This window comes from Panicum hallii, chromosome 3 (genome assembly GCF_002211085.1).
Source record: "Panicum hallii strain FIL2 chromosome 3, PHallii_v3.1, whole genome shotgun sequence".
Classification (NCBI taxonomy): Eukaryota; Viridiplantae; Streptophyta; class Magnoliopsida; order Poales; family Poaceae; genus Panicum; species Panicum hallii.
In genome coordinates this window covers 63889577-63913499 of record NC_038044.1, presented here as the reverse complement: position 1 = coordinate 63913499, position 23923 = coordinate 63889577, and the positions used below count along the sequence as shown (strand labels likewise).

Below are 23923 nucleotides of genomic sequence, written 5' to 3'. Positions count from 1 at the left end.
TCTTCAACTGAGCATCACATTCAAGCCTCTGAAATATTCTACTGGTGCTAGATTCAGCAACAGAAGAAGAGAGAAAAAATGCATATTGCAGTGTTCAAAAAATTCCACAAGGCTACACACTGTCACACACTTCCTGCTGGTAACTTTCTCCGACTAAACAACATTACTGAGCTTGAAGGGCGCATGCATTTCAATTGTCAAAGCATTTCTGTGAAATTGATCTTCAGGTAACTGCTTCATCAAGCACAACACCAATGGCATGCTTCCGTACACAAACAGGACATGAGGCTGTATCTGCGGCTACTCCAAGATACTAGTAACCTATGCTGGTCTAAACTCTCGCTACCCTCCCAGAATTGCGCATCACAAAGAAAGAGTAGGTGTCCGTTGTTTCAAGTCTAGCGACCTGGGTATATGTAAACAAAAGAGGGAACCCTCCAAAAGAGTAGGTGTGTCCAGGATCCATCTACGAGAACAACAAAATTGAAGAGCTTCCGGTTTTGCATCAGCTTCTTGCAAGCAGTACCTACTTCAGCTCCATCGCCTCCCTGCAACAACAACCAGTTGATCATAAGAAGATGAAACCAAGGGAATGATGACTGAACACATCTGAGTTATTTCTGACTTAAAACAGTGGATCATCAACAGCTAGTTACATACTATCCAACACACTCATATCACTAAATGATAGTAGAGGAAAACATGGATCGGATCTCCTACCAAAGCAATTCCTCCATCTCTTCACTTTCAGGATCCAACTCCAAGCCACGAGAGAGCGTATCATAAGCACTGTCATAATCCTGGGGAAGCCAAGTGCACAGTCAACTCATACAGCAGATATAAGGAACAATGGAATTCACCGGACTCTACTCTTTTGTTGTTGCACCTTCAGAAACATCAGAGCAGCTCCTTTTCGATAGTAGGCCTTTGCCCACTTCGGGTGCAGGTCTTTGCATTCCATCGCATCATACAAAGCCTTCTTTCCATCACCCAGGCGAAGCCAGCAAATGCTCCTGTTTGAGAACAATGTAGCGTCGAACTGATCAACCTTCAATGCCTGCAGTGAACCAAACAGTTTAAAGTTTTCTTTTGTTGCCACATACCAGAAATACCACTCAATTTAGACCAAACATTTGTCATTTGCTCCTTGGGTAGCATGCCAAAATTGCAATGCTGGGTTAAAGAGCAATTCAATAGAATTCCTCCCAAAGAAATGGGAGCAGGTTGCATGTATTGCGACAATTATTCTATACCCTTTAAAGAGTAACAATGGTAGTATAAAGAGGTAACCAGGGAAATTTCATGTATCAAGGAAGTCAACTAATAATAAGATCACTTAAATGAAGGGAATCAAGATGAACAAAGTCTCCCCCCCCCCCCCCACCAACACACATCTAAGATGATTAAAAATTGAAACACACATGAAACCGTACATTGAGTCTATTAGACAAAGACAGACCTATAAGTCTATAACATCATGTATGAAGGAGGAATAGGATCCGCGGTCAATGTACCTCCAAACGAAAATGATGTCTAAGAATATACCTGTGTGTAGAACACTGACGCCTTTAGATAATCCTCATTTCTAAATGCATCAGCTCCTTGCCTTTTCAGCTCAGACTTTTTCTTTTTTTGACAAAATCATCATCCTAATCAATCCATAATAAATTGAGTCAGACATAGGTTCAAGCATCTGGTGTGTGTAGAAAACACAGTGGTGTAACAAGTCATTAAGGTGAAGGGAAAGAATATGACCACCACGTTTTATCAATGCAATATCTTCAGCCGTTAACAAACATGGTTCTTACTTTACTATTCCAGACAGGTAAATACGCAATATTTGAAGATGAGGATTATCTTCAAATAGCTATCTGAATTTTTAACAGTATCTGAATTAAGGAATCGCCATTTGAACTAAGTGAAGTATTCGAGAAAACATCATTCAATCAAATAGCTATCCAGGAAGGGAGTTTAGGGAGCAATGCAGATGCATCACGCATGCAAACAGACATGAATAACACATTTGATAGGTCAATGGAAAAGCACTGGTTCTTGATTTCTCAAGTTCTTACACTATACTTTATCACCAACATTGAACAGAGAGTGATTTTGGACCAGAAGTGTTGAAGATGCATGATATTTTTCTAGTTTTACCGAAAAGGTGCGTGAATGCACAATACTGTTAAAGGGGCATACCTCGAATTGCATGACTTCCATGTGTACATGACTAATTATTCCATGAACACTCCAATCTGCCACTGTTGTAATTTTGGAAGTGACAGGAAATAGAAGCTCGACGTCTTCCCAGGTACCATATTCAGCGACCAACTCTATTGGCATTCTGCCAAACTGTTCAGCAAACAAACAAATTGAGGGGATGCAAAAACTAAAAGAGAAAAAAAAACAAAATGAGCCTTCCCAGTTAAATGCTACCATGTTTAGAAGAATTATGCTCCCTGTACAAACAATACCAAACCATGAACGCCATCAAATTAAATGCCTGACAAAGTACTCCATCCGTCCCAAATTATTAGTCGTTTTGGCTTTTCTAGATACATTGATTTTGTTATGCACCTAGACATAACATATATCTAGATGCATAACAAAAATTATGCACCTAGGAAAGCTAAAACGACTAATAATTTGGGACGGAGGGAGTACCTACTAGTCCAGAACGCAAGAACCAATGCAAAAATTTATTAATTCACTACCATCAGAACAGGCTACGTAAAGTAAGGCTAGTGTGTCACAACTAACTATATATACCTGGCACACCATAACAAAAGACGTGCCAAAACAATAACAAGAATATGCAGAAAAAAAGTATGTGAGCAGTCAAGCCACAGCCTATTATTTATGTGTATCGGACAGTACTACGGGAGACATAAAGTCAAGCGGATCGCTAGAGCAATGGACTGATGCAACAAAAGTGAATCTCACTGTGTCAGGAACATTTGGATTTGCACCAGCTTCCAACAAGCACTTGATAGCTTCAGTTAAACCTTTCTCTGCAGCTGTTGCCAAAGGATTATAAGATCCAAAAACATTCACGTCAGCTCCAGCCTGCCAAATGTAATTAAAGAAGACAAAATAATCATACACTTTCTCCACAAAATGATGACTAACACAGCAGAATAATCATGTTGCAATCAAATTATCAAAATACAGATAACAACGTACCTGAACCAATAGCTTCAAACAAGCCACAGAACAGTGTCTTAGTGCCATGTTTAAAGGTATAATTTGATCATTCATACACACATTGGGCTAGAAGAACAAAAAAAAATCGATATTAATGCGAAAATTATGATAGACACTAGAGAATGAGAGGGAAAAAAAGCAAAAGGAAGAATGTAGGTCATATGTTCCTCATGTGCTCTCATTTGTTTATTTCTAGCTCAGAACTGCTTATGTCTGTGTGTCCAGATATGAGATATCCATGCCACTATGGCACTATGCCAGGGCTGGCTCACACATCCAAAGGTCAGAGAAACTGAGAATAGGACAGTGGGAGAAAGTAGTGAACCATGCAGCTTTCAGGGCAAAATTGAAAGAATTAAAGTTGAGAGATGTCAGGTAGAAATAGTATAGTTAGCATATTACATCTGCATTTTGCTCCAATAACATCTTCAGGATACTAGCATATCCTCTAAAAGTAGCAATGAACAGTGGGGTGAAGGAAGTTGGTTCCACTTCCACATCAGCACGAGCTCCTCTAGAAAGCAGAAATTTGGCTATTTCAGACCGCCCTGGCAGAACATATGAAAAACAGATGGTCATAGCCATGTATAATAAATGAAAGTTTTCTGGGCAACAAAGTTTTAATAGTTAGAGGAAAGCCCTTTTAGTTCACAGTTCCTTAAGGAAATACATGGAAACTTATTTTATGGTTATCCTAGTAGTTTAACAAATCATCTACAGAAAGGCAGTTTTTTTTTCGAAGCGGAGAAACCTAGCTTCAGTGGCTAGAACAGAACACGTGAAAATGACTATCTTGATGGAAGATACATAGATTAGTTGAATAAATACAATGCCTACAAACGACGATACATAGATGATGAACAGGGAATTTTACGTAATTAAGGGAAGAAAATGTGAGGTGCTGTAACAAACATGAAGAACAGTTTCTGAAGAAAAAAAATGACATGCATACGTTGTTTGACATTAACAGCACATAAAGTAGGGCTTGTTTTAACTTATGGCAAGAAAAGTAAAGAACTAAGAGCAGCGGTGGAGCCAGGAATAGACTAGGCCCCGGCTGGCCCCATATTAACCCAAGCTCAGGTCTTTTACACCTTTGATATTTCTATAATTTTTAATGGATCTCCATTTGTTATCTGGCCTTGGACCAGGGCTGCAACCATGGCCCTGGATCCACCACCGACTGAGACCATAAAGTAGAAGCATTTTCACATATGCAAGCATAGCCCTTGGATAAATAACTGTACCATCTGACTAAGACCATAAAGTAGAAGCATTTTCGCATAGGCACAAGCATGGTCCTTGGGTAAATAATTGAACCATTTTAGCAGCATTTCCATCTAAGTAAAGTCGCTCTATCATATATAAATTATTCGGATGCTGGAAGGTACTGACGGAACAAAAGAAGGAAAAAAAGACAATGGTAACGATGGAAAACATGAAGGGTCAATTATTGTTTATATCATACCTCCTTCTGCAGCTGCATGGAGAAGACCAATTCCCTTATGCTGGCTGTGCAGATTAGCGCCATGATCCAAAAGAAACCTCAAGGTAGGAAGGTTCCCATATAACATGGCATGCATCGTGGCGTGAAACCTAGGAAAAAGAGAATACAGCCCATGCAATTTAAGTCGAATAAAATCAAATCAAGCGTCATGACTGTGGTCACCTCGAAGAGGAAAATTTGCAGGACGTAAATAGAAACATGGGCATTGTATGGTGGGTCACCTCGCATAGTGTCAGGCTTGTTGACATCCATGTTGAGGTCCTCGACCAGATACTGGAGGGCATACATGTTCCCACTGTCACAAACAGCATGGAGGGCGTACGTGCCAAGGAAGTTGGCATTGGCCTGGGTCTCCTGAAGCCCTTTCCCCTCGACGTCCATGCTCTTTGCAATCTCTTCAGTTATCAAAAGAATAAAGAGAACAGACAGAAAAGGGGGGGGGGCATTTTAGGGATGGGTCATGGTAGGAGCATATAAAGCAGGAAATCCAAACATTTTGTTTACAAAATTCAGCTTTTGTTCACACGATGAGATGCAGAGATGAACAAACCAAGTTCAGCAGCTTTAGGTAACAAATTAAAATCAAGAAGCTTTTTTGGCAGGACAAATCGATTTGCAAGCATATGAGCCAAAAAAATCCGTATGCGAAAAACAAACTTTGTATTTCATTTTCTTCATTGGCATGTAATTTTCGGTGGAGATCTACGGAGCCAGGTGCTTCAAATTAAGTCTCAGAACAAGCATCGATCAGTGCGCAACGACTAAACCCGAATACAGTAACACACAGATGGAATCCAGCATATGTTCCCTACTATATATACATCGAGAAAAAGAAATCCAGAGCAGGCAGAAGGCAAAAACCCTGAGCCGTGTTGGAGAGAGGAACTGAAGACAAGACAGGAAGTGCAGATGGGTAGGGGTTTTACGCACGTACCCTTGAGGCGGCGGATGTCGCCGTGGTAGGCGGCGACGAGGAGTGTCGCCTCCATAGGACACTTATCCTGATCTGCTCGCAACCAGAACCGCAAATGCAGCAGCAGTGAGATGGAGGATTTAGGGGGTGCCTGGGTGAGGAAGAAAAATCCAAACGAAACGAACCTTTGCCGAGGACGAGCAGCGACACTTCCCGGCGCGGCATGCTTGATGCTCCGGCTCCCCTCCCCTCTCCTCTCCTCTCCGGTAGGGTCGGCTAGGGTTTCTTCCGCTTTGCAGAGCCGCAGCGGTGGCCTCGAATCGATCGGAGAAGAGGAGGGAGGAGTGGTTGGGTGGGGGAATGGTAAAGAGGCGGGAGGGGAGCGCAGCCACGCAATGCCAAGTCGACACGTGCCCCCTCCCTCCCTCCCTCCAGTACACGACACCCCAACCCCGCTTGCTTTTCAGTCGCTTCCTTCCTTGCCCGCCCGTTTGAATCCCACCACTTCCCGTTCCGTTCCATTTGGAGGCCCAAGCCCAGCCCAATCGTACGGTGAGGGCCCATGAACCAAACTCCACTCCCGTCCTAGTAGCAGAGCAGAAAATTTACTCAAACCCAACGGAAGCTTTTGGCCACATTCAGTTTCAAATTGGAATCAAATTGCACTTAAACAGGACGAATGTGATTGCTTCTTCATAGTTCAAACCAAACAGACCCTTTTCCTGGCAGCAGGTGAATGAAGACCATGCACTCAGTTGGCAAGTCATGATCATTTGCCTAACACTCAACAACATCAAACAGCTGAGAATCACGAGTCTGTCACCACTCGGAATCTAGTTCAACTATAAACATCAGTCCAATATAAATTTAAATATCCCTCTTAACAACTGCATGCCTTGCTTGTTCATTACAGATATATCAAAAGTACAATTTACATGTAGGGCAAAATGCCCTTGCTACGTTTCATTCAAACAAACACATGTCCAAATTATTCTAGTATGATCAAAACCGCAGTATACATGAAGTGTGCTCCACTGGACCACATCCAAACAGTATGTACACCAATATCTCTATCAACACTTCCATGCAGACGCACCACTCCATTCAGATTTGGTCGTGTATGGAGGCAAAGCTAGGTAAACGCACACAGCAACATCGGAATCGTATCACCACGGCAATTGTCTTGTATGTCTTTCTCTCACTTATTACCAGCAAAGCTGACAAACAATATGACACCAACAAGCATGCCTAGAACGTGATGAGGCTTGCGATCACAAGAAATCCAACCAGGATGAGCAGCGCCTTCAGGTACACATCCGCCTGCTGCTGTTGCCCATGTGGCCCATGCCGGGGAGCTGCAGCATGAGCATGTCCTGCATGCCCACCGTGAAACGCATGCCCATGGCCGTGCCCATACCCGTAAGGGAACCCAGCCGGCTGACCATAAGCTGTTGCATCAGGGAACCCATGCACCTGGAAGCTGAGCAGCGGGAACAAACCCCCGAACGCAGCCGAGAACGTATAGTTCCCCCACCGTGCATTGGCCAGCGGGATGCCTCCACCCATGAACCATGGGTTTGGGTTGGCATTGGGGAAGTGATTGTTAGGATCGGCCTGTGGAGCAGTTGGAGGCCTCTGCCCAGCTGGCCGGTTGGGAATGTCAGGCCCTGGGACGTTCTTTGACCTTGGGTCGACACGGTCCTTGCCGCGGCCATACAGAGGGACGAGCTTATCCTCCTCGACGACAGCCTTGCACACTGGGCACTCTGGTGAGTGCGAGTGGATGCGCAGCCATTTGTAAAGGCATGGCCAGCAGAAGAGGTGGCCACAGAGCGTTACAATCGGCTCCTGTGGCAGCTCAAAGCATATGTTGCACTCGAAACTACCCCCGGCATCAGCGCCACTGCTGCTGCCGCTTGTCGATTGCCCGACATTTGCCGCCATATTGGGTGTTGTCAGAGCTGATATTAGCTGCAATGGATGAAAATTGCCACAACTGTCAGAAACACAAAGTGTATGCGTTGCAACAAGGATCTGACTATAATTTTTAATAAATACTGCCAGGTTGATGTATGCTATTAATAAATACTGCCAGGTTGATGTATGCTATTCGCAGCGACAAGCCAATTTTCTGAACATTCGCGCTCTGTATATACCATTCCCTCCTATATATCTATGCAGCTATACAATCTGTTAGTTATGAATTGGGATTTAACATCTGCACTAGTTTGTTTGTCAAGAAAGCCACTTACTAGTTTGTTTCTCAGGAAAGCTATCTACAAGCAGTTCCTACCGTTGGTTGACCACATTGTATATGTAGCTAACCATGACTAGTCCCTCCCAACTAAAGAGAATCAGACAGACAGAATTCACTGGATCCTGCTCCTGTATTCCTTCTCAAGACAAAACCAGACTCAACACATGAAAGAGCCAGCCTGCTCCTCAGCAGTACCAACAACGACTATTCTGAGAAATCAGACACTCAGTTTATTGTCGTCCATCAGGTAGGTTTATGCTAGTACTGGAGAGGCAGGCAGGAGAACCACCGCTCATGCTCTTACAATAATCCAAAGTGACTAATACCATTCCCCAGAGTGCATTATTACAGGTAGAGAGGAAGGGCCACATTTTCATCCTAGTTTTAGGCTTATGTGGAAGTGGCAGCCGAATGAGTGTGAAGAACTGAGAAAGTTTGAGGGACGTTTTGTTTTCAGTTCCTTGTCACTACCCGCTACTAACTGCATTACAGGTGGAGGGAACTACAGAGCGTGGGAATGTCCAAAACGAGTAAAAGAAAAGGTTAATAGGGGCAGTGTAGTAATCCGCAACCGTTTAGTAGGGAAATACTAGGTCAGCGTAGTTTTCTTACCTGAAACAGGGAGAGAGCTTTCAGTTTCAGTGAGCAACCAAAGGCTGCAAAAAATCAGTTGCAATGAGATGAGCTACTCCATCATTCACATATGTAGCGTAGCAACGAAGCACAAACCGTGCCGTGCTTGTTTTGAGGCGCGGAGGGAGCAAACGAGCAGTACTAAGTCACTGGTACGCTGGAGACCGGGAAAGGACTCCCCAGCTGACTGCTGCGCTCCACCCAGAAATGAAACGGGCCCTAGAGACCTGAAGCTGACACCGTGCCTAGCAGACTGAAGTGAAATCACAGCAGGAACCGGACGGATTCGGAGCAACACAACTGCTGCCGGGCGGGCAAGCCTAAATGAGCGACAGAGAAACGCGATCTGACCTGCGGAAGCAAAACCCGTGTACAAAGCGGATCACCGAGTGAGCAGCGCTGGGTTTGGGTCAATCCCTCCGGTCCCGGGGGTAGGGTAGATCAGATGACCGGGGGTAGGAGGAGGAAGGATTGGAACGAGTAGTAAAGGTTACCTGGGCTGGAGTAGCAGCGGTCGATCTGATCTGAGAAATCCGATCCGATCCTCAAAGTCGGCAGGCCGAGCGGAGGTCAAGGAATCTTGTGCGCAACCAAGCTGCGCGCGAGCAGAGGGAGAGGGAGAGGGAGAGGGAGGGAGGCGGGCGGGCGGGTCGGTGGTGGAGTGGAATTCCAGACGGGAAGAGGCGAGAAGCTTCGGGGCAGCTGGGCCGCGGCCGACGGGGACGGGAGAGGAAGACGGACGCCATTAATTAATTAATTAATTAATTATTTGGTCAATCCGTCCGTATCTCGGCTACTACTAGTGGTGTACGCCGTATTCTCATCGTATCCGCCTTGGGGAGCCCAGCCCAGTCATTTCTTTCCTTTTTGTGCTCGGCTAAACTAAATGGGCTTCTGGGCTTGTTTGTTTGTACTCTTATTCCTTCGTTTGTGGTGGGCGGGCTCAGCGGTTTCCTTACCAGATGGGCCTGAAATGAATTGGTTCTAGAAGACGACAGTCTGGTTGTTGTTTTGTTGTCTCGTAGTCGTACCACGTCGCTTAAATTGTGGAATAAAGATAAGAATACTGTGAATAGCATGACAATAACGGCTCGTAGATGGTTTTATCCTTCTTAATTTTAACGACCTCAAAACTAACCAAACGGATGGTTACTCACCACCCAGGTCTGACAGCAAATTCCCATCACTCCACGCATCTTCAGTCGACTGGGGTGCACTGCTACCTGTTCATTATTGTCTGCAAGTCATCTTCGTCGTCGACGCCCCTGCTGACCATCTGCTTTTTTTCTTCTTCCGGTCTCCTGTTATTACTTGTCTTTGTGAAAGGAACATCCTGACTGGCTAGCTACAAGAGAAGACTAGAGGGTAGTAATCGATCTCCTTCCTGTTGTTGGATTTGATATGAAATAACGGTGGTCGTCGTCGTTGCGTGCTTTTCACCCCCCGTCCTCCTTAATTCTGTTCCACTACTGTACTGTCGGCGACAGATATTTCTTCTCTTTTCCAATAATAAGAATACATTAATACCCTAGCTACTGTAAACAGTTGCAACGACAGAAATTAATTACCACTTGGCCAAATGCTGTGGACTTGCATACAGCTGTTATGGAGTTTTACTGTAAAATATGCATTTGTGAATAAAGTAAGCTCCAGTCCGTTCCGTTCTTCACTTTGTTTATTACTAATCAAACACTTTGTGTCGCTGAGCTCACTAGTCTCCTTCGCCACCAACCTAATAGTATTCCAGGCAGCAATGCAATGTGCTTCTCGTCGACATCCAGGATGGGACGATGGGTCCTTTTCCATTCCAGGTGACGACGTTCCTTTCTTAAAAAGCGAAATAATAAAGTTTGCTTGCTGTGGGTGTTCATGTGGGGGCATCACAATCTTTCCATTCTTATTATTCCGGTTCTTTTATGCATGCAAATATGCAATGCATGCTGCCATAATAGAGATGCCCAGGCTCAGCCTATATAGTCCTCCATTTGGGTTGCCTTTCTTTTTTAATATAATTGGCAGCTCTCCTGCAAGTTCGTTTAAAAAAAAGTTACCATAATAGAGATGAGGCTACCATAATAGAGATGAGACTATCATCTATCGATTGGCTGATGATGATCACAGATAAGTTACTGCAACAGAATATGGCTTTCCAAAGACCTCATCACCGTCGGTTCAATTTGAACCGGCGATTATAGTATATAACCGCCGGTTCGTGTTACGATCCGGTGGTGATAGCTTCCAAGTGTATGGTTTGCTATCACCGCCGCCGGTTTATATTACAATCTACCGATATTATTATCTAAAATTTATCCTATCCGTCGTCCTCCCTCTTCCTCACATTTCCTTCTCTCCCCCCCACTGCCGCCCCTCCCCGCAGCTGCTCCCCCGGCGCCCCCCGTCCCTCCTCTCCTCGGCCGCCTCCTCTCCTCCCCGCCCCCGCTCCTCCTCCCGGCGGGCGCGGGGCAGCGGCCATGCAAGGGGCTGCGCGATGGGCCAACGGTAGCGAGGCAACAGTGCGGCGCGGCGGCCGCAGCACCCTCTCCCCTCCTCCCCGCCGGTCCTCTCTCCTCCCCTCTCCCTCTCCCTCTCCTGTAGCGCGGGGCCAGCGGGAGCAGCGGCCACGGCTGACGCGTGGGGACGTATGCCGCGCCGAGCGGGAGCCGTTGTGTTTTTCTTTTTGTTTTCTTTTTCAACAAATATCACCGCTCCATAGTCCCCCTGTTGGAGTAGTGATTATCCGTCAGAGACGGCCTCACCTGCCTTGCAGGCGAAATATCTAACTGCAGGCCGGGAATGAATGGCTAACAAAGTAGAGAGATCGATGAGCAAATTAAAGGATGATGATCGCGCGTGTGTACCTGCCCTATCATCATTGATAGGGAGACTTCTGCTGTTCACAACGCGCCGCGCACACGTCGTCCATCGATGATAGCTATAGCTAGTGTTGGATCACGTTAAGCACAAGCCTAATTTACGCATCGCTTTTATTTTTTATTTCCAAACGAAGAAAAACAAGCACGGTTTCCATGTGGACGCGACGAGCTTGCATTGGGACGATGGACGCTCCCTCTAGAGCTTGATTTATTTCATCACCACCATTTTATTATTATTGCATCTATCTATGGTCTATCCTCCTGCTGTACCTGGCGGCAACAACAGCATCGATCTCTTCAGTCGCCAGTGCTGCTACTGCTCATAGTCAGAGTCATCTCTTCAGTCGCCTTCTGTTTTTCGTGCCCGCTGATAGTTCAGCTGTGTCTTTTTCCAAAGGAACCAACCTACTAGACTACCGGTAGTGGACTAGTGGAGTAGTCTCCTGCTGGACTTGGACAGCAATGTCTCTGTTTTTTATTTCTACTGATAACTTTCTTCCACCCTGTCTTCTTCTAGCTATAGCTCCTGTTGGACTTTTGCGTGCACCGGTCCACGCCCAGCAGCACATGGATGGAATTAATCCTCCTCTCGTCTATGGACTCTTTATCAAAGTTTGCTTATTTATTCCGTGACTAGCACTTTTTTTTTCTTCTTGAAATTTAGAGCAAAATGCACCACCATTCCTAAATTTGCAAGGGTATGTCATTTAGGTCTGTCAACTCCGAGAGTTCTATTTTTAGATCCACAAATTTGGAAGGGTGTGCCATTTAGGTCCGTCAACTCCGAAAGTGCATTTCTGGGTCCACAAACTTTTTAAATTGTTCACGCAGATCCATATATATCCACATATGCACGTAACACTGATATGGCACGCTGATGGTACATTCCCGATACCGCCAACATGGATTATGATGAGAAATTGATGCTTTGTCCCTAGTTTTCTTCTCCACCATGCCATCTCCCTCCTCCTCTTGGCCGGTGGGTCGCTTGTCAATCCCGCCACTCGCTAGGGCCATCTAACTCGAGGTGCCTCCCGCTATGGTGGTTACGGCCATGTGAGCGATGGTGCTAGTGTGTGCCATGTCCGATCATCCGATGGACGTACTAGTGGACGTGGTGAGCGTGTTAGAGAGCGGTATGGATGGCAAGACTGCTCGTGAGGGGTTGGATTTGAGAGATTTAGAGAAGAGAGGGATAAATGAGATAGGAGACATACAGTCAGCATGCCATGTCATTATTACGTGCACACATGGATACATACGGACCTACGGTGAATAATTTAAAAAGTTTGTGGATCCAGAAATACATTTTCGAAGTTGATGGAGCTAAGTGATGCACTCTAATTAATTTAGAGACGGCCGGTGCATTTCACTCTGAAATTAATAAGACCGACGTATACAAATTGCATATCAGTCCCTACTGTTGCTGCACAAAAACATCTCCTGATGATCGATCCGGAGATCAGTTACCATACGCGGCCAGACGTTGGAGGCATAGATAGAGCGAGCTTGCACACAATTTCGCAGCTTTTAATTAGCTGCATGTAACATCGATCTTGAGATTTTTTGTTACTGAAGATGCTGTGCCGCCTACTGTATGTATGTAACATGATCCAGCAGGTTGGTCTCGGACACTCTACAGACATCATATATATGCTCCCGTGTCCACGCATGTGTAAAGACAAGGCAAATTCCCCTCCATGCTTGCTTTGTTCTAACCTTACACTTTATTTGCCTCGGATCCTCATCAGTTATCTATGTATTAATTAATCTCTTTTACCAGCAAACCAGCCTAACAATATTCCAATGTGCTTCTCCACTGGGTCTTCTCAGGTGCTGTTCCGATCCTTTTTTGCTCATCAACAGCGAAAGGTTGGTAGAGCAGCACCATCGTCCGATGCTCTTTTGGTTATGCGTGCCCTCGATGGATCTCATGCATGAAACTGAAGCCCAGATGGATCTCAGAATCTTTCTTCAGGTACTAGTACTTCATTATGCTGCCCAAACGGACACTGCTCTTTGCTAGTATCAGTTTACCAGAGTGAGCATAATTACGTACTATCCGTCAGAACCTGCTGCCTTGTGCAAAGCTGATACTGAAATATCTACAGCTAGTAATATGGCGGACAATTAACTGTTATTGACAACCTATATATAGAGTTGTAAAGAATGAAGCAACTAATAACCTAGATTTTTCTAGACAGGGGATGAAGCCCGCAAATAATAATAAAAAAGAGAGATGGATCCCTCTGGTTTCAGACTTTTCGGCAGTGAACTGAAGCTGCACGCAGCAACCTTCATCCAGGTGCATCCACAACTACATAGTACTTAATACCGCTGCTCCTCTTTTCCTTCATGCAAATCCAACACTGACTTGGCATGCAGGCAGCGGTTGGCTCACACTCACACTGCAGGAGAGAAAAGAGGAGGAAAAAACAAAGGGATGAGCAAAAGGACAAGTGATGATAAGCACCTGTTGGTACTTCATACTTGAGAGCCAAACCCAACAGATGCCTGCCTCCTCTATCTCTGTCCTTTTCTCCTCTTCTGGAGGTGGATGCATGTGAATGTCAAATATTCACACAGATATATATCTATCTAATATTATATATTTAATTCCAAGCAGGGCATTGCGTTTGACATAATTTGCACGCACGCTTTGACAGATTCTATGTAGAATTTTGTCCGGTGTGGCGTCAGGTAGGCGTCTAGAACAGATGAATGAATTGATTTTCCCAAGTCTGAAAGTTGCCTGAGCAGAGAATTCAGGACAGGGCAACTGGTGGATAGATGAGGTGCGGTGGAGATAAACCAGTCGGTGATGACACCGGGTTGATTAGTTTTTAGTACAAGACACACGTATCGCTGCTGCAGGCGAATAGATTAGTGTTTAGAATAATCAGCATGGATGGGCAGTTTGTTAAACCGAGGACAGGAGATTAGGTATCCAAAAAATAGTAGTGGTATGATGCAGGCAACGGTGCCGACCGCCGACCACATCCTCTCACTCTCACCTCACCGGCTAAGCATTGGATTGGATTCCTTAAACAATTAGTGCTAAGTAACAGCAGCCTTTGGGGCTTCTTGTTTTTTCTGTCTCTCAAGATTCAATTCAATGGTGGTCTGTTGACGCCGACTGAGAATTCGGTGGCCTTGTTTTTTTTTCATTTAAATTCAACTCTTCTCTATAATTAGTGCACGGCAGGGCTCATGTCATTGTTCAGGAAAAAAACAGTGGCATTTCTATTGCTACCTTTGTTGCAACTTAGATCCTTCTCAACCTTTTTTGAAAAGAAAAAAAAATTGAAACCTGCATAGACATCTATTGCTTTCTTTATTTGCATAATACTGATGCTGCCCGAGGCCGGACCTGTTAGTTCTATGGTCCAAAGAAAATTCCATTCAACGACCGCAATCTGTAAAATACTCCCTCAGTTACAGGTAACCAAAGGCATTCAATTGCCAATTAGGAGCGTTCCTTCTTTTTTTTGTCTCGAGAAGAAACAAGATTGAGTGTCCCATTTCGACAGACAACTTTGGATGGCGAAACACAAACTTCTCATGACCCCGGAGCCGGAGACGCAGAAATGTATGAAGGATGCTCCAACCAAGCCGGCACAGCATGCAAACCGTCTTCTCTTTGCGTTTGTGGCCCTAACACGATCCTAATAATAGATGACTTTTTAGCACATTTCATAATTGGCCTCCTCTAGAACTTCATCAATCCCTTGTTGGTCTACTCTAAAATGGAGAAGAAGTAGTTCTAGAGACTCCAATCATAATAAAGAGAAGAAATAAAAGTCAAAAACTGAAGATAGAAACAGAATAAAAATACCAGCTTTCTAAATAAAAAATGAGGCTTGACCGACACAGGGAGGCTGAAGCTGAACGAAGAAACCAACCAACCTCCGGCAATGGCGGCCGGCTATATATATCCAGCCGTCTCTTCCCCAAATCCCTTTCCATCCTCCACACCGAACACGCACAACCACCACCGCCACCACCTCTTCGGCCGGGAAGGGGTGCGATCCGCCGCCCATGGCCGCCGCCGCCACGTACTGGCTCGCCGAGCACCCGGCCATCGTCGGCTTCCGGTGGAGCCCCACCCACCTGTGGTTCTCCACCTGGGCGTTCCTCCTCGGCTTCCTCGCCTCCTACGTCGCGCTCTGCCTCGCCCTCGACGCCTTCCTCGGGGCCGCCCTGCGCCGCCGGAAGCCGCTCCCGCTCGGCCCCGTGCCGGCCGCGCACGCGCTCCTCATGGCGGCCGTGTCGGCGGCCATCTTCGCCGGCACCCTGCTCTCCGCCGTCGCGGAGATACGGGACACGCGGTGGTCGTGGCGCGGCCGGAGCCGGACCACGCCGTTCCGGTGGCTCCTGTGCTTCCCGCCGGGGACCCGCTCCTCGGGCCGCGTCTTCTTCTGGTCCTACGCCTACTACCTCTCCCGGTACCTCCACGCGGCGCGGGGCGTGTTCGCGGTGCTCCAGCGCCGGCGGGGCGCCTCGGCGCGGGTGTTCGCGCACGCCGCCTCCGTGGCCATGGCGTTCCTGTGGCTGGAGTTCTCGCAGTCGTTCCAGGTGCTGGCCATCCTGGCGTCGACGCTGGCGCACGCCGTCGCGTTCGGGTTCCGGTTCTGGGTGGGCGCCGGCCTCCCCGCCGCGCGCGCCGCCCGGGGCGCCCCCGTCGCGCTCGCCTGCCAGCTCGCGCTGCTCGGGTGCAACCTGGCGTGCCACGTGGGCGTGGTGTGGATGCACTTCGGCGCCGTCGGCGGCGGGTGCAGCGGCATCGGCGCGTGGGTCTTCAACACGCTGCTCAATGCCGCCCTGCTCTGGGTGTTCCTGCATTGCTACGGCAAGCGCGGGGTCTGCGACGACGACGGCGGCGCCACCGCCGCACGCGCGCGCCACGACGGCAACAAGGAGCTCTAATCCGGTGCGAGGTCAGGTGATGCAACAAATCCTGTAATATACTCTTTTGTAAATAGGCCGGGCGACGGAAGGAAGGGCGATCGGAGGGGATAAACACCACCAACGACAAGATAACACAGGGGATGAGCAATCGATCCTCTTTTGATTGCAGCTTTGCAAACCAAAAGAGGGAGATCATCGAAGCAATCGAACCCCTGCTTAGTTTTCTCTTTCTTTTTCTTTTTTTTCTTACTAGTCCGTGTCTCCCTCGTGTTCATGGGATTTCTCAGTAAGAAGGGAATGGAAGAGGAAAGAATTACATTTTTTTGGCAAACCAAACCGCCCCTGTGTCATTCCGTTCATGATTCGTCTCTGAGTTGCGCAGTCTGATGATTGATAAAAAAAAAGTGAACTTTATGGGTGGGTAGGTTGCGTCGCGTAGCATCTGCAGCTGAAGCTGAAATGGTACTGATAAAAATTTCTTTTCTTCTGGTCGCCAAAATGGAACTAATATTACTATCGAACAAGGGTGCTGGACATGAACTGACAAACACAAATTGATTAGGATGCTGTACTCCTAGATTGCTGATGATGAGCATCATTCTGCAACTGAAAACCTGATGTGCATCTGGCAAAAAGAAAAAACTTGGAGTGGAGGACCATACATGACATGAGCGAAGCCATCTTATAGTTGGGTGTCCTTTTGTGTACTTGATGCAATGATGCTCATGAGGTCTGTTTAGTTCGGCGCCAGAGTTAAAAAAATTTACGCAAAGGAATCTTACCAATTTGAAGTACTAAATGAAGTTTATTTATAAAACTTTTTGTATGGATGGGTTGTAAATCGTGAGACGAATCTAATGATGCTAATTAATCCATGATTAAGTAATAATTAGCGGATGGTTACTATAGCATCACTGTTGCAAAACATGGATTAAGTAGGCTCATTAGATTCGTCTCGCGATTTACAGCCCATCCATGCAAAAAGTTTTGTAAATAGACTTCATTTAATACTTCAAATTAGCAAGATTCCTTTAGCATCTTTACGTTTACGGTTTTTTTTACGTTTTTCGCTGTGAACTAAACAGGCCCATGGCGCATGGTGCCTGCATGTATGATCATGGCCACACACTTTCTTCTTGTGAAGCAAAATAAAGGTGCGGGAACATATGATGAGAATAAACAAACAAGATGGCCCTGTTCTCAAGCATGGAAGAAACAAAATCCCAGAACAGGTAGGCACGCCACAGTGATCTGAACCAAGGAATCTGTGCCTGCCTTGGTATCTGGCTAACTCTCCGTCCGTATCCTGCGTAACTTTTTCACAAGCACAAGCTACTCATCACATTCACATGCCTCGGTTACAGACCTACTCTTCCCCAGCTCGCAATGTACAGTAGTATTACAGTTACAGAGCAATACTACGTAGTACATTGTACATTACATACGTGTCCCGGATCGCTAACACCATGGCTAATTCAGATTCACTGTCCTTTACTGCTCCGTTGTCCTATGTCGTGGACCCTCCTGCAACCGCCAGAATCGAGAGAGGACGGTGGAGCTGAAGTGGAGGTAGGTCACTGCTGGTTGTGCAGGCATGGGGCAAGCACTGCGCATCAGAGCAACATGCATGTGAAGTTGTGACGTGAAGGTGAAGCTCAGCGCGCAGCAGATCAGAACAACATTTCCATTTCCTGCATCTGTCACTCGCTCGGACTGATCGCCGTCTGACGGTCTCTGAGCACTTCTGGGCTGCAAGGCATTGATAATGGAGGGAGCAGGAGCTTCAATCCGGCGAGCGAGAAGCATGGCTGCGTGGACATCTCGCTCACTGCCTGGCCGCATCCTGCACGCCCTCATCACCCGCGGCGCATCGACGTGTCCTGCTCTCCTCCTGGGAGAACAACTTTTCCTCTGACTGTGAGCACCTCATTTACGCTGATGAAAGGGACACCGTTGAACGCTGACCAAGGACCGACCCAACGGAAACGGCAAAACGGAGCCTTTTTTTTTTCTACACTGACGACAGAGCCAACCGCATTATTAGTCCTCGGCAGTAAAATTAAACTTTTCTAAGAAACTACCTGCAGGCTGCAAAAGAGTAACTGACCGTTACCATCTTCCGGATCATTACAGACTACTCCCTCCCTACTCCCAGGCCGACGCAACGGCCCTCCCTCGATGTTATTATTTACAATCTTGCACCATCAAATGTTATTATTTTTCCTATAACTTTGATCAAAGTTGTTCAAATTTAAATTAGAAGAAACCTAATAAAAACAAAAACAGAGCGGGCAGTGCTGCCCCTTTCTTAACCAGGAAGGAATTGGTCAGGTGTGAGCTTGTGATGACGGTGGCTGCTTTCCCCTGGTTCCTTCCATGTCGGCCAGGTGGACCAACACATGTCAATCCGCCATTGGCCAGGGAGATCCCCTGCATCGACCTACGTCAGCAAAATAAGGAATGGCGCTGGGCTCCGCTTGGGGCACGCATTGGGCCCAAACAGGTCCTGCCCATTAAGATAGCATGCGTTCTTAATTGGGGGCCCGTCACCGTTGGAATCTTAGCGCTCCCTCAGGCCCAGGATGGCAAATGTTGTTGTACACATAGTAGTTAGCTCGAGGCGTGCAGCTTCTTGACATGATGGAGTCCTTTTGTTTGACATGATGGTGAACCGTAGAGATTTAAATTTCAATTAAAATATGCACATAGATATCACATCAGAATCTGAATATATTTTCACAGCCAAAGTCTACGACATTGATTTTCAGTTTTAAATTGAGTTTATGAAATTAAGTGCACTTATTCTTCATCTTTTCCCTTCATCAGCAGCCTGCAGTCTGGTAAAACGTTAGTACTCCTTTAATCTCATTGATGAGCTGGAAAAAAAAGTTAATGTTCATGTGCGTGTAAGTGATGAAGCTCTTGTATCTATACATCGATGATCATTGAGCAGAGTATGTATACATGTATACCACCATTAGTGAGTGAATAGTGATGTGTAAGTTGTACTAACAAGCAACAAATGACGTGATCATCCATCAGCTGAGGTAGCTAGGTTGGTGATGGTGAGCGAAACTTAGCCGTATCCGAGCATCTTTGGCGCGAGGGTGAGCAGCGGCTTCAGCGTGCTGGGCGCGAACTTCCTGGCGAACAGGAAGCACACATCCGCCGGCTGGCCGTTGTAGGTGCACGTCCCCTGCTCCTTCCCCGGCGTCGTCAGCCGCTTCAGGAACGCCTCGCCGACGTCGGCCTCCCCGAACGTGGCCGGGTGCGCGCCGCCGCGGGACCAGTCCACCCACGTCACGCTGCGGTTCGCGATCCGCCCCGGCGCCTCCACGGAGAGCACCGTCGGCAGGTAGTGCTCGTCCACGTAGCACGGCGGGCGGCAGTGCTCCCGGAACTTGGGGTAGTAGCGCTCGTCAGCGACCACGTCCACGGCGAGGGCGCGGTCGAGCTCGAACCACTGCGCGCCCTTGCGCCACTGGTCGGGCCGCACCTCGGGGGCCAGGCCGGCGCGGTACCGGCCGCGGCCGTGCGGGCCAGGGTCGTCGAAGGCGCCGACGAAGCTCTGGCGGGAGCGGGTGAGGTAGTGGTACACGACGGGGAAGCCGTAGAGTGGCACGCACGACTCGGAGACGAGCACGAAGCGCTCGTTGCCGGGGTCAAGCAGCGCGTTCGCCAGCAGACGCCGCTCCGCGTCGCACATGCTCGTCTGGCCCCATGCAGCAACCTGCAAGGAATTTTCAGAATAATTTTGCTTCTGCAATTCGGATTTTCCTGATGAATGATGGTGATTATAGCACTAGAAAGTGAAAGTGACAAGCAAGGAGTTCGTGATCATGCATGGCAAAAGTGAAGCTTCCTATCCTTGGTGGCGACGGCATCTTTTATTCTTTTATGCAGCTGCATCAAATTGACCGGCATCCTGATTGGATTGGAAAGACTAGACCTTTAAACGGGGTGTCATTTTCAGGTATCATCAATTGCCTGCCGTGCCGTCGATCGGACGGCGGACGCGCTTGGCCGGATCGTCAAAGCAAAACTGAAACTTGCGATAGGAGGCGGTACCTGGCTGGGCACCTGCCGGCGGTAGAAGGCGGACGCCGGCGGGAAGTCGGGGCGGTACCCGGGCGTGGCGTGCACGTAGACGGAGTAGAGCGCCCTGTCGGCGCCTGCGAAGAACTTCTCCCAGAGCGGCGCGAGCGGCAGAGGACCGCGCGTGAGGAACATGAACGCCACCTTGGGCACCCGCCGGTACGGGTACCGCCCGATCCTCGGCTGCCACGACGCCGCCCACAGGAGCTCCTCGTCGGTCATGTTGTGCCACGCGCCCGCCGGCGGTCGCGCCCACCGCTCCAGCGGCGAGTTCGCGCCGTCGCCCGCGCACGCCTGGGAATGGGCCCGCTGCCGCGACGACGGCGCGGACGACAGGGCGTCCGGGACGGAGAGCCGCGGGAGCACGGAGTAGGTGGAGCCGCCGAGGAGCAGGACGACGACGGCGAGGAAGCCCGTGGCGAGCACCGCCAGGAGGAGGAGCGGGCGGAGGAGCTTCAGCGGCAGCGCCGCTCTGCCCGGCGGCGGCGGCGGCGGCCGGGTGGGAGTGGGGTTGATGGCGCCATCCTTGCCATTGGTGTCCGCAGCCGCAGCTCCTCCCTGCATGCCGATCAGCTGAAGACGGGGACAACAAAGGAGAGATTTTTTTCAGACGAAAATTCAGTCGTCGAATCCAAAGGCGAAAACTTCGATCGATCGTTCGTAATAACAGAGCAGGGGTTACTGAACTGAATCGAATCAATGGAACCGCGGTTTCTGGTGAGAACTGCTCCTAGTAACAATTGATCTCGGGATGGAAAAAAAAATCGGCAGTAGGAGCTACTGCTAGCAATTGAGCGGCAATAGTTTGGGTGTGCCGGAGCAGGAGGATTCCTTGGCGACGCGGCAAGAAACGGATAAAGATGACGCCCGCACGCCCGCAGCTTTTTGAGCTTTACCCGGTCGGAGAAGATGAAGTCACCAGAAAAAGGTGCGTATCTAGCAGTTTGAGGTGCAGAGTCGGAAGGGATGGACCTTGGATATGCTTCAAGGAGGAACTCCACCTCCAATTCCAACTCCAGCGCGGCGGCGGGGCTCAGCTCAGCTCATCGGCGATGAGGCGGGGACAAAGAGAATCGGACACGACACCGCGGGAGGTGGGCAGGCGGCTCCGGTGTGCGCTGGCAAGGATCCCCACCTCTTACGGGCACTGCAAAATCCGGCGTCGCCACCCAAGAATTACAGATATTGGCCGTTTGGTTGGGACTTTGGGTCTGGCAGGTTCTCCAGCGGGGGATGGACGATCCTTGTATTCTTGTTAGATGTTTCTTTTCGTGGACTTTTTACAGATGCACCCTTGAATTTTCAAGCCTGCTTTGCTTGGTTGGCTTCCAATTTTTACCCTGCTAAAATCAAGGCATGCCTATTAAAATAGACTATCGGTTGATTCATTTCCAAAAAATTAGCACATCAATATTTGTTGCAAAAGCCAAGGCAAGTTACTAGAAACTTCTTCAACCTTACAAAAGGGAAAGTATTGAGTGGCATATTTTGACACTAAACCAAGTGAATACCTAAGCTTTTTTGGTATGCCCTGATTTTGGCAAGTTATTAGGATATTGACTTGCCATGATTTTGACTAGATAAAAATTGGAATACAACCAAGCCAGCTCTCTATACGTTCATGACTATTCTTTCTGCTCATTTCACACGACAGAAGAAGACCATGAACTTCAATGAGCAATTTGTAGAACTAAGGCCTTCTCCAACCAATGCGAGCAAATCAGTTATCTCTTATCACGTGGAAAACACAACACAGATATCTTTTATTTCTCCGCTAGCCTTGCTATTAATAGCCATCTTTCGTACACATGCATGCAAACCATTGATCAAAAGCCCTTAGCTAGTGATAGCCAATGAGGAAAAATTAGCTTAAGTAGTAGATCTTAGATGACATGTATTGTCTTACAGCTAGAACTATATATCTCTATCTATTGGGCTGGCCTAACTTCTTTACAGAAAAAGAAGTCCTAGAGCCACATCTATTTTAGAATAACTCGAAACTGGCCGGTCACGGGATGTTTAGGATAACTTTTATTCTGCGTTATAAATGAATTAAGTCCACAATTTATAGACAAATGGACAACGACAATCCATGTACTTTGTTTGTTTCTCGTTCCTACCAGTATCTCATGGAATTACATAGTTGCCACAGAAATATTTAAAAAATTGATTTGTGCAATTAAGGGAATCTAAAGGGAGCCATGGGGAAACTAAAAGAAAGGCAGTGCTTTCTTTCCCTTTGGGGTTATCAGTTGTCTGGGGTTCAAGGAGCCCGAGCCCGTGAACTGAAACCACGTCCGCGTCCTGGAGATTTCTGGAGAGCGAGACGAGGACTAATAAGGTGACGATTACGGGTCAGATAAGGCTGGAGCTGCCTGTTTTAACTTGGCATCATATAATATGTTGGAATGCTTCCGAAACTGTGCACTGTCATTTTCATCTCGATCACAGTCCATCCCCACGTATTTATGGTCACATACCCTCAGTAACTCTTCGTTATCCCTCGGTAAATCATTTTTCGAAACTGTGCATCCAGTATGATCACATGGTTCACGTATATGCTTTTTTTTTAATCAGATACGTCCTACATTATAAGATATACACGTAGGAGTAGCTACAAGTGCGTGTGATTTTTCATATATATGTATATATATATATATATTAATTTGGTTGATTTACTGAGCGATAACGAAGATTCAGCGGAGGCTCCGATGCTGCTCAGCTCAGCTCGGTCTTGTTGGCTGCTGTCCTGTCCTGGATGGTGTCCTGCTCGGCGTCGTCGTCGTACGTGCAGAGAATTTTGAAGGAAGCTGCAGCTTCAACTTGGAGCTACCTAGCTAGCTACAATAAATTCGTTCGTATACTAGCGGACTATGGGTGTGTTCGGATCCGGGGGTCTAAAGTTTAGAGGGGTCACATCAAAGAGAATCTTATCATTTATAAGTATTAAATAAAGTCTAATTATAAAACTAATTGCAGAACCCCAGTGCTAATTCGCGAGACGAATCTAATGAGGTATATTAGTCCATGATTAGCGGATGATTACTGTAGCATCACTGTTGCAAATTATAGATTAATTAGGCTCATTAAATTTGTCTCGCGAATTAGCACCCAGCTGTGTAAAAAGTTTTATAAACAGATTTTATTTAATACTTTTAAATAGCAAGATTCTCTTTGATGTGATGGGTCTAAAATTTAGAGGGCTGGAACCGAACAGGGCCTATGACGATGTGTACGAGAATGAATGTACTTGTATATGTTTGGCCGATATCGTCGTGACATACAAGGAAAAAGAATGGAATTTCGTTGCAGGAGCGACGGATGGATGGATGAAGTGCCGTGCGTCCCCCGTCCCTGCCACCCATCGTCAGCCATCTCACGGACGGACTGGGCCAATAGCCAACAGGTAGGAGGGCTGCTCAACCCCCAATAGCCAGCAGCTGCTGACGGCATTGAGCGAAGAACAGATCAGCTTCTTTCTTTGACTGCCCTGCAAGATGGACCAAGGGACGGTCCCGATCCCAATGCAATGCAAG

The 23923-nt window shown here is 47.3% G+C and overlaps 4 protein-coding genes and 1 long non-coding RNA gene across 10 annotated transcripts; 2 read left to right on the top strand and 3 right to left on the bottom strand.

Annotated features, from left to right (window-relative positions):
* Positions 1-167: 167 nt before the first annotated feature.
* Positions 168-6157, bottom strand: LOC112884266 (ankyrin repeat and protein kinase domain-containing protein 1-like). The gene is given in 14 exon segments (XM_025949636.1): positions 168-548; positions 721-800; positions 887-1057; positions 1546-1623; positions 1626-1649; positions 2197-2349; positions 2941-3063; positions 3181-3267; positions 3604-3749; positions 4670-4786; positions 4789-4797; positions 4930-5103; positions 5643-5714; positions 5807-6157. Coding segments are annotated over 14 exon segments (1296 nt in total). The 5' UTR covers positions 5847-6157; the 3' UTR covers positions 168-526.
* A 315-nt stretch (positions 6158-6472) lies between these two features.
* On the bottom strand, positions 6473-9215 carry LOC112886835 (E3 ubiquitin-protein ligase RNF5-like). 5 transcript variants are annotated; one of them, XM_025952842.1, is made up of 3 exons: positions 8608-9215; positions 8491-8534; positions 6473-7592 (listed from the first exon to the last, which is right to left on the bottom strand). In XM_025952842.1, exon 3 carries the CDS (start codon positions 7563-7565, stop codon positions 6870-6872), a length of 696 nt encoding a protein of 231 aa, XP_025808627.1. In that variant the 5' UTR covers positions 7566-7592; positions 8491-8534; positions 8608-9215; the 3' UTR covers positions 6473-6869. The 5 variants fall into 5 exon arrangements, with proteins under 5 accessions (XP_025808627.1, XP_025808625.1, XP_025808628.1 ...); XM_025952840.1 differs by having other exon boundaries at positions 8491-8862; positions 9006-9215; XM_025952843.1 differs by having other exon boundaries at positions 9006-9215.
* Positions 9216-11089: 1874 nt separating this feature from the next.
* Positions 11090-13942, top strand: LOC112887173. Its single transcript, XR_003227508.1, has 3 exons — positions 11090-13362; positions 13585-13689; positions 13770-13942. It is a non-coding gene; the product is annotated as an uncharacterized LOC112887173 (long non-coding RNA).
* A 1337-nt stretch (positions 13943-15279) lies between these two features.
* On the top strand, positions 15280-16647 carry LOC112886954 (elongation of fatty acids protein 3-like). Its single transcript, XM_025953002.1, has one exon. It carries the CDS (start codon positions 15423-15425, stop codon positions 16308-16310), a length of 888 nt encoding a protein of 295 aa, XP_025808787.1. The 5' UTR covers positions 15280-15422; the 3' UTR covers positions 16311-16647.
* A 2483-nt stretch (positions 16648-19130) lies between these two features.
* On the bottom strand, positions 19131-21741 carry LOC112883848. 2 transcript variants are annotated; one of them, XM_025949093.1, is made up of 3 exons: positions 21360-21741; positions 20361-20960; positions 19131-20022 (listed from the first exon to the last, which is right to left on the bottom strand). In XM_025949093.1, the coding sequence occupies exons 2-3, from the start codon at positions 20949-20951 to the stop codon at positions 19369-19371; spliced, it is 1245 nt and encodes a 414-aa protein (XP_025804878.1). In that variant the 5' UTR covers positions 20952-20960; positions 21360-21741; the 3' UTR covers positions 19131-19368. The 2 variants fall into 2 exon arrangements, with proteins under 2 accessions (XP_025804878.1, XP_025804879.1); XM_025949094.1 differs by lacking the exon at positions 21360-21741 and adding an exon at positions 21075-21337.
* Between the last annotated feature and the right edge of the window lie 2182 nt (positions 21742-23923).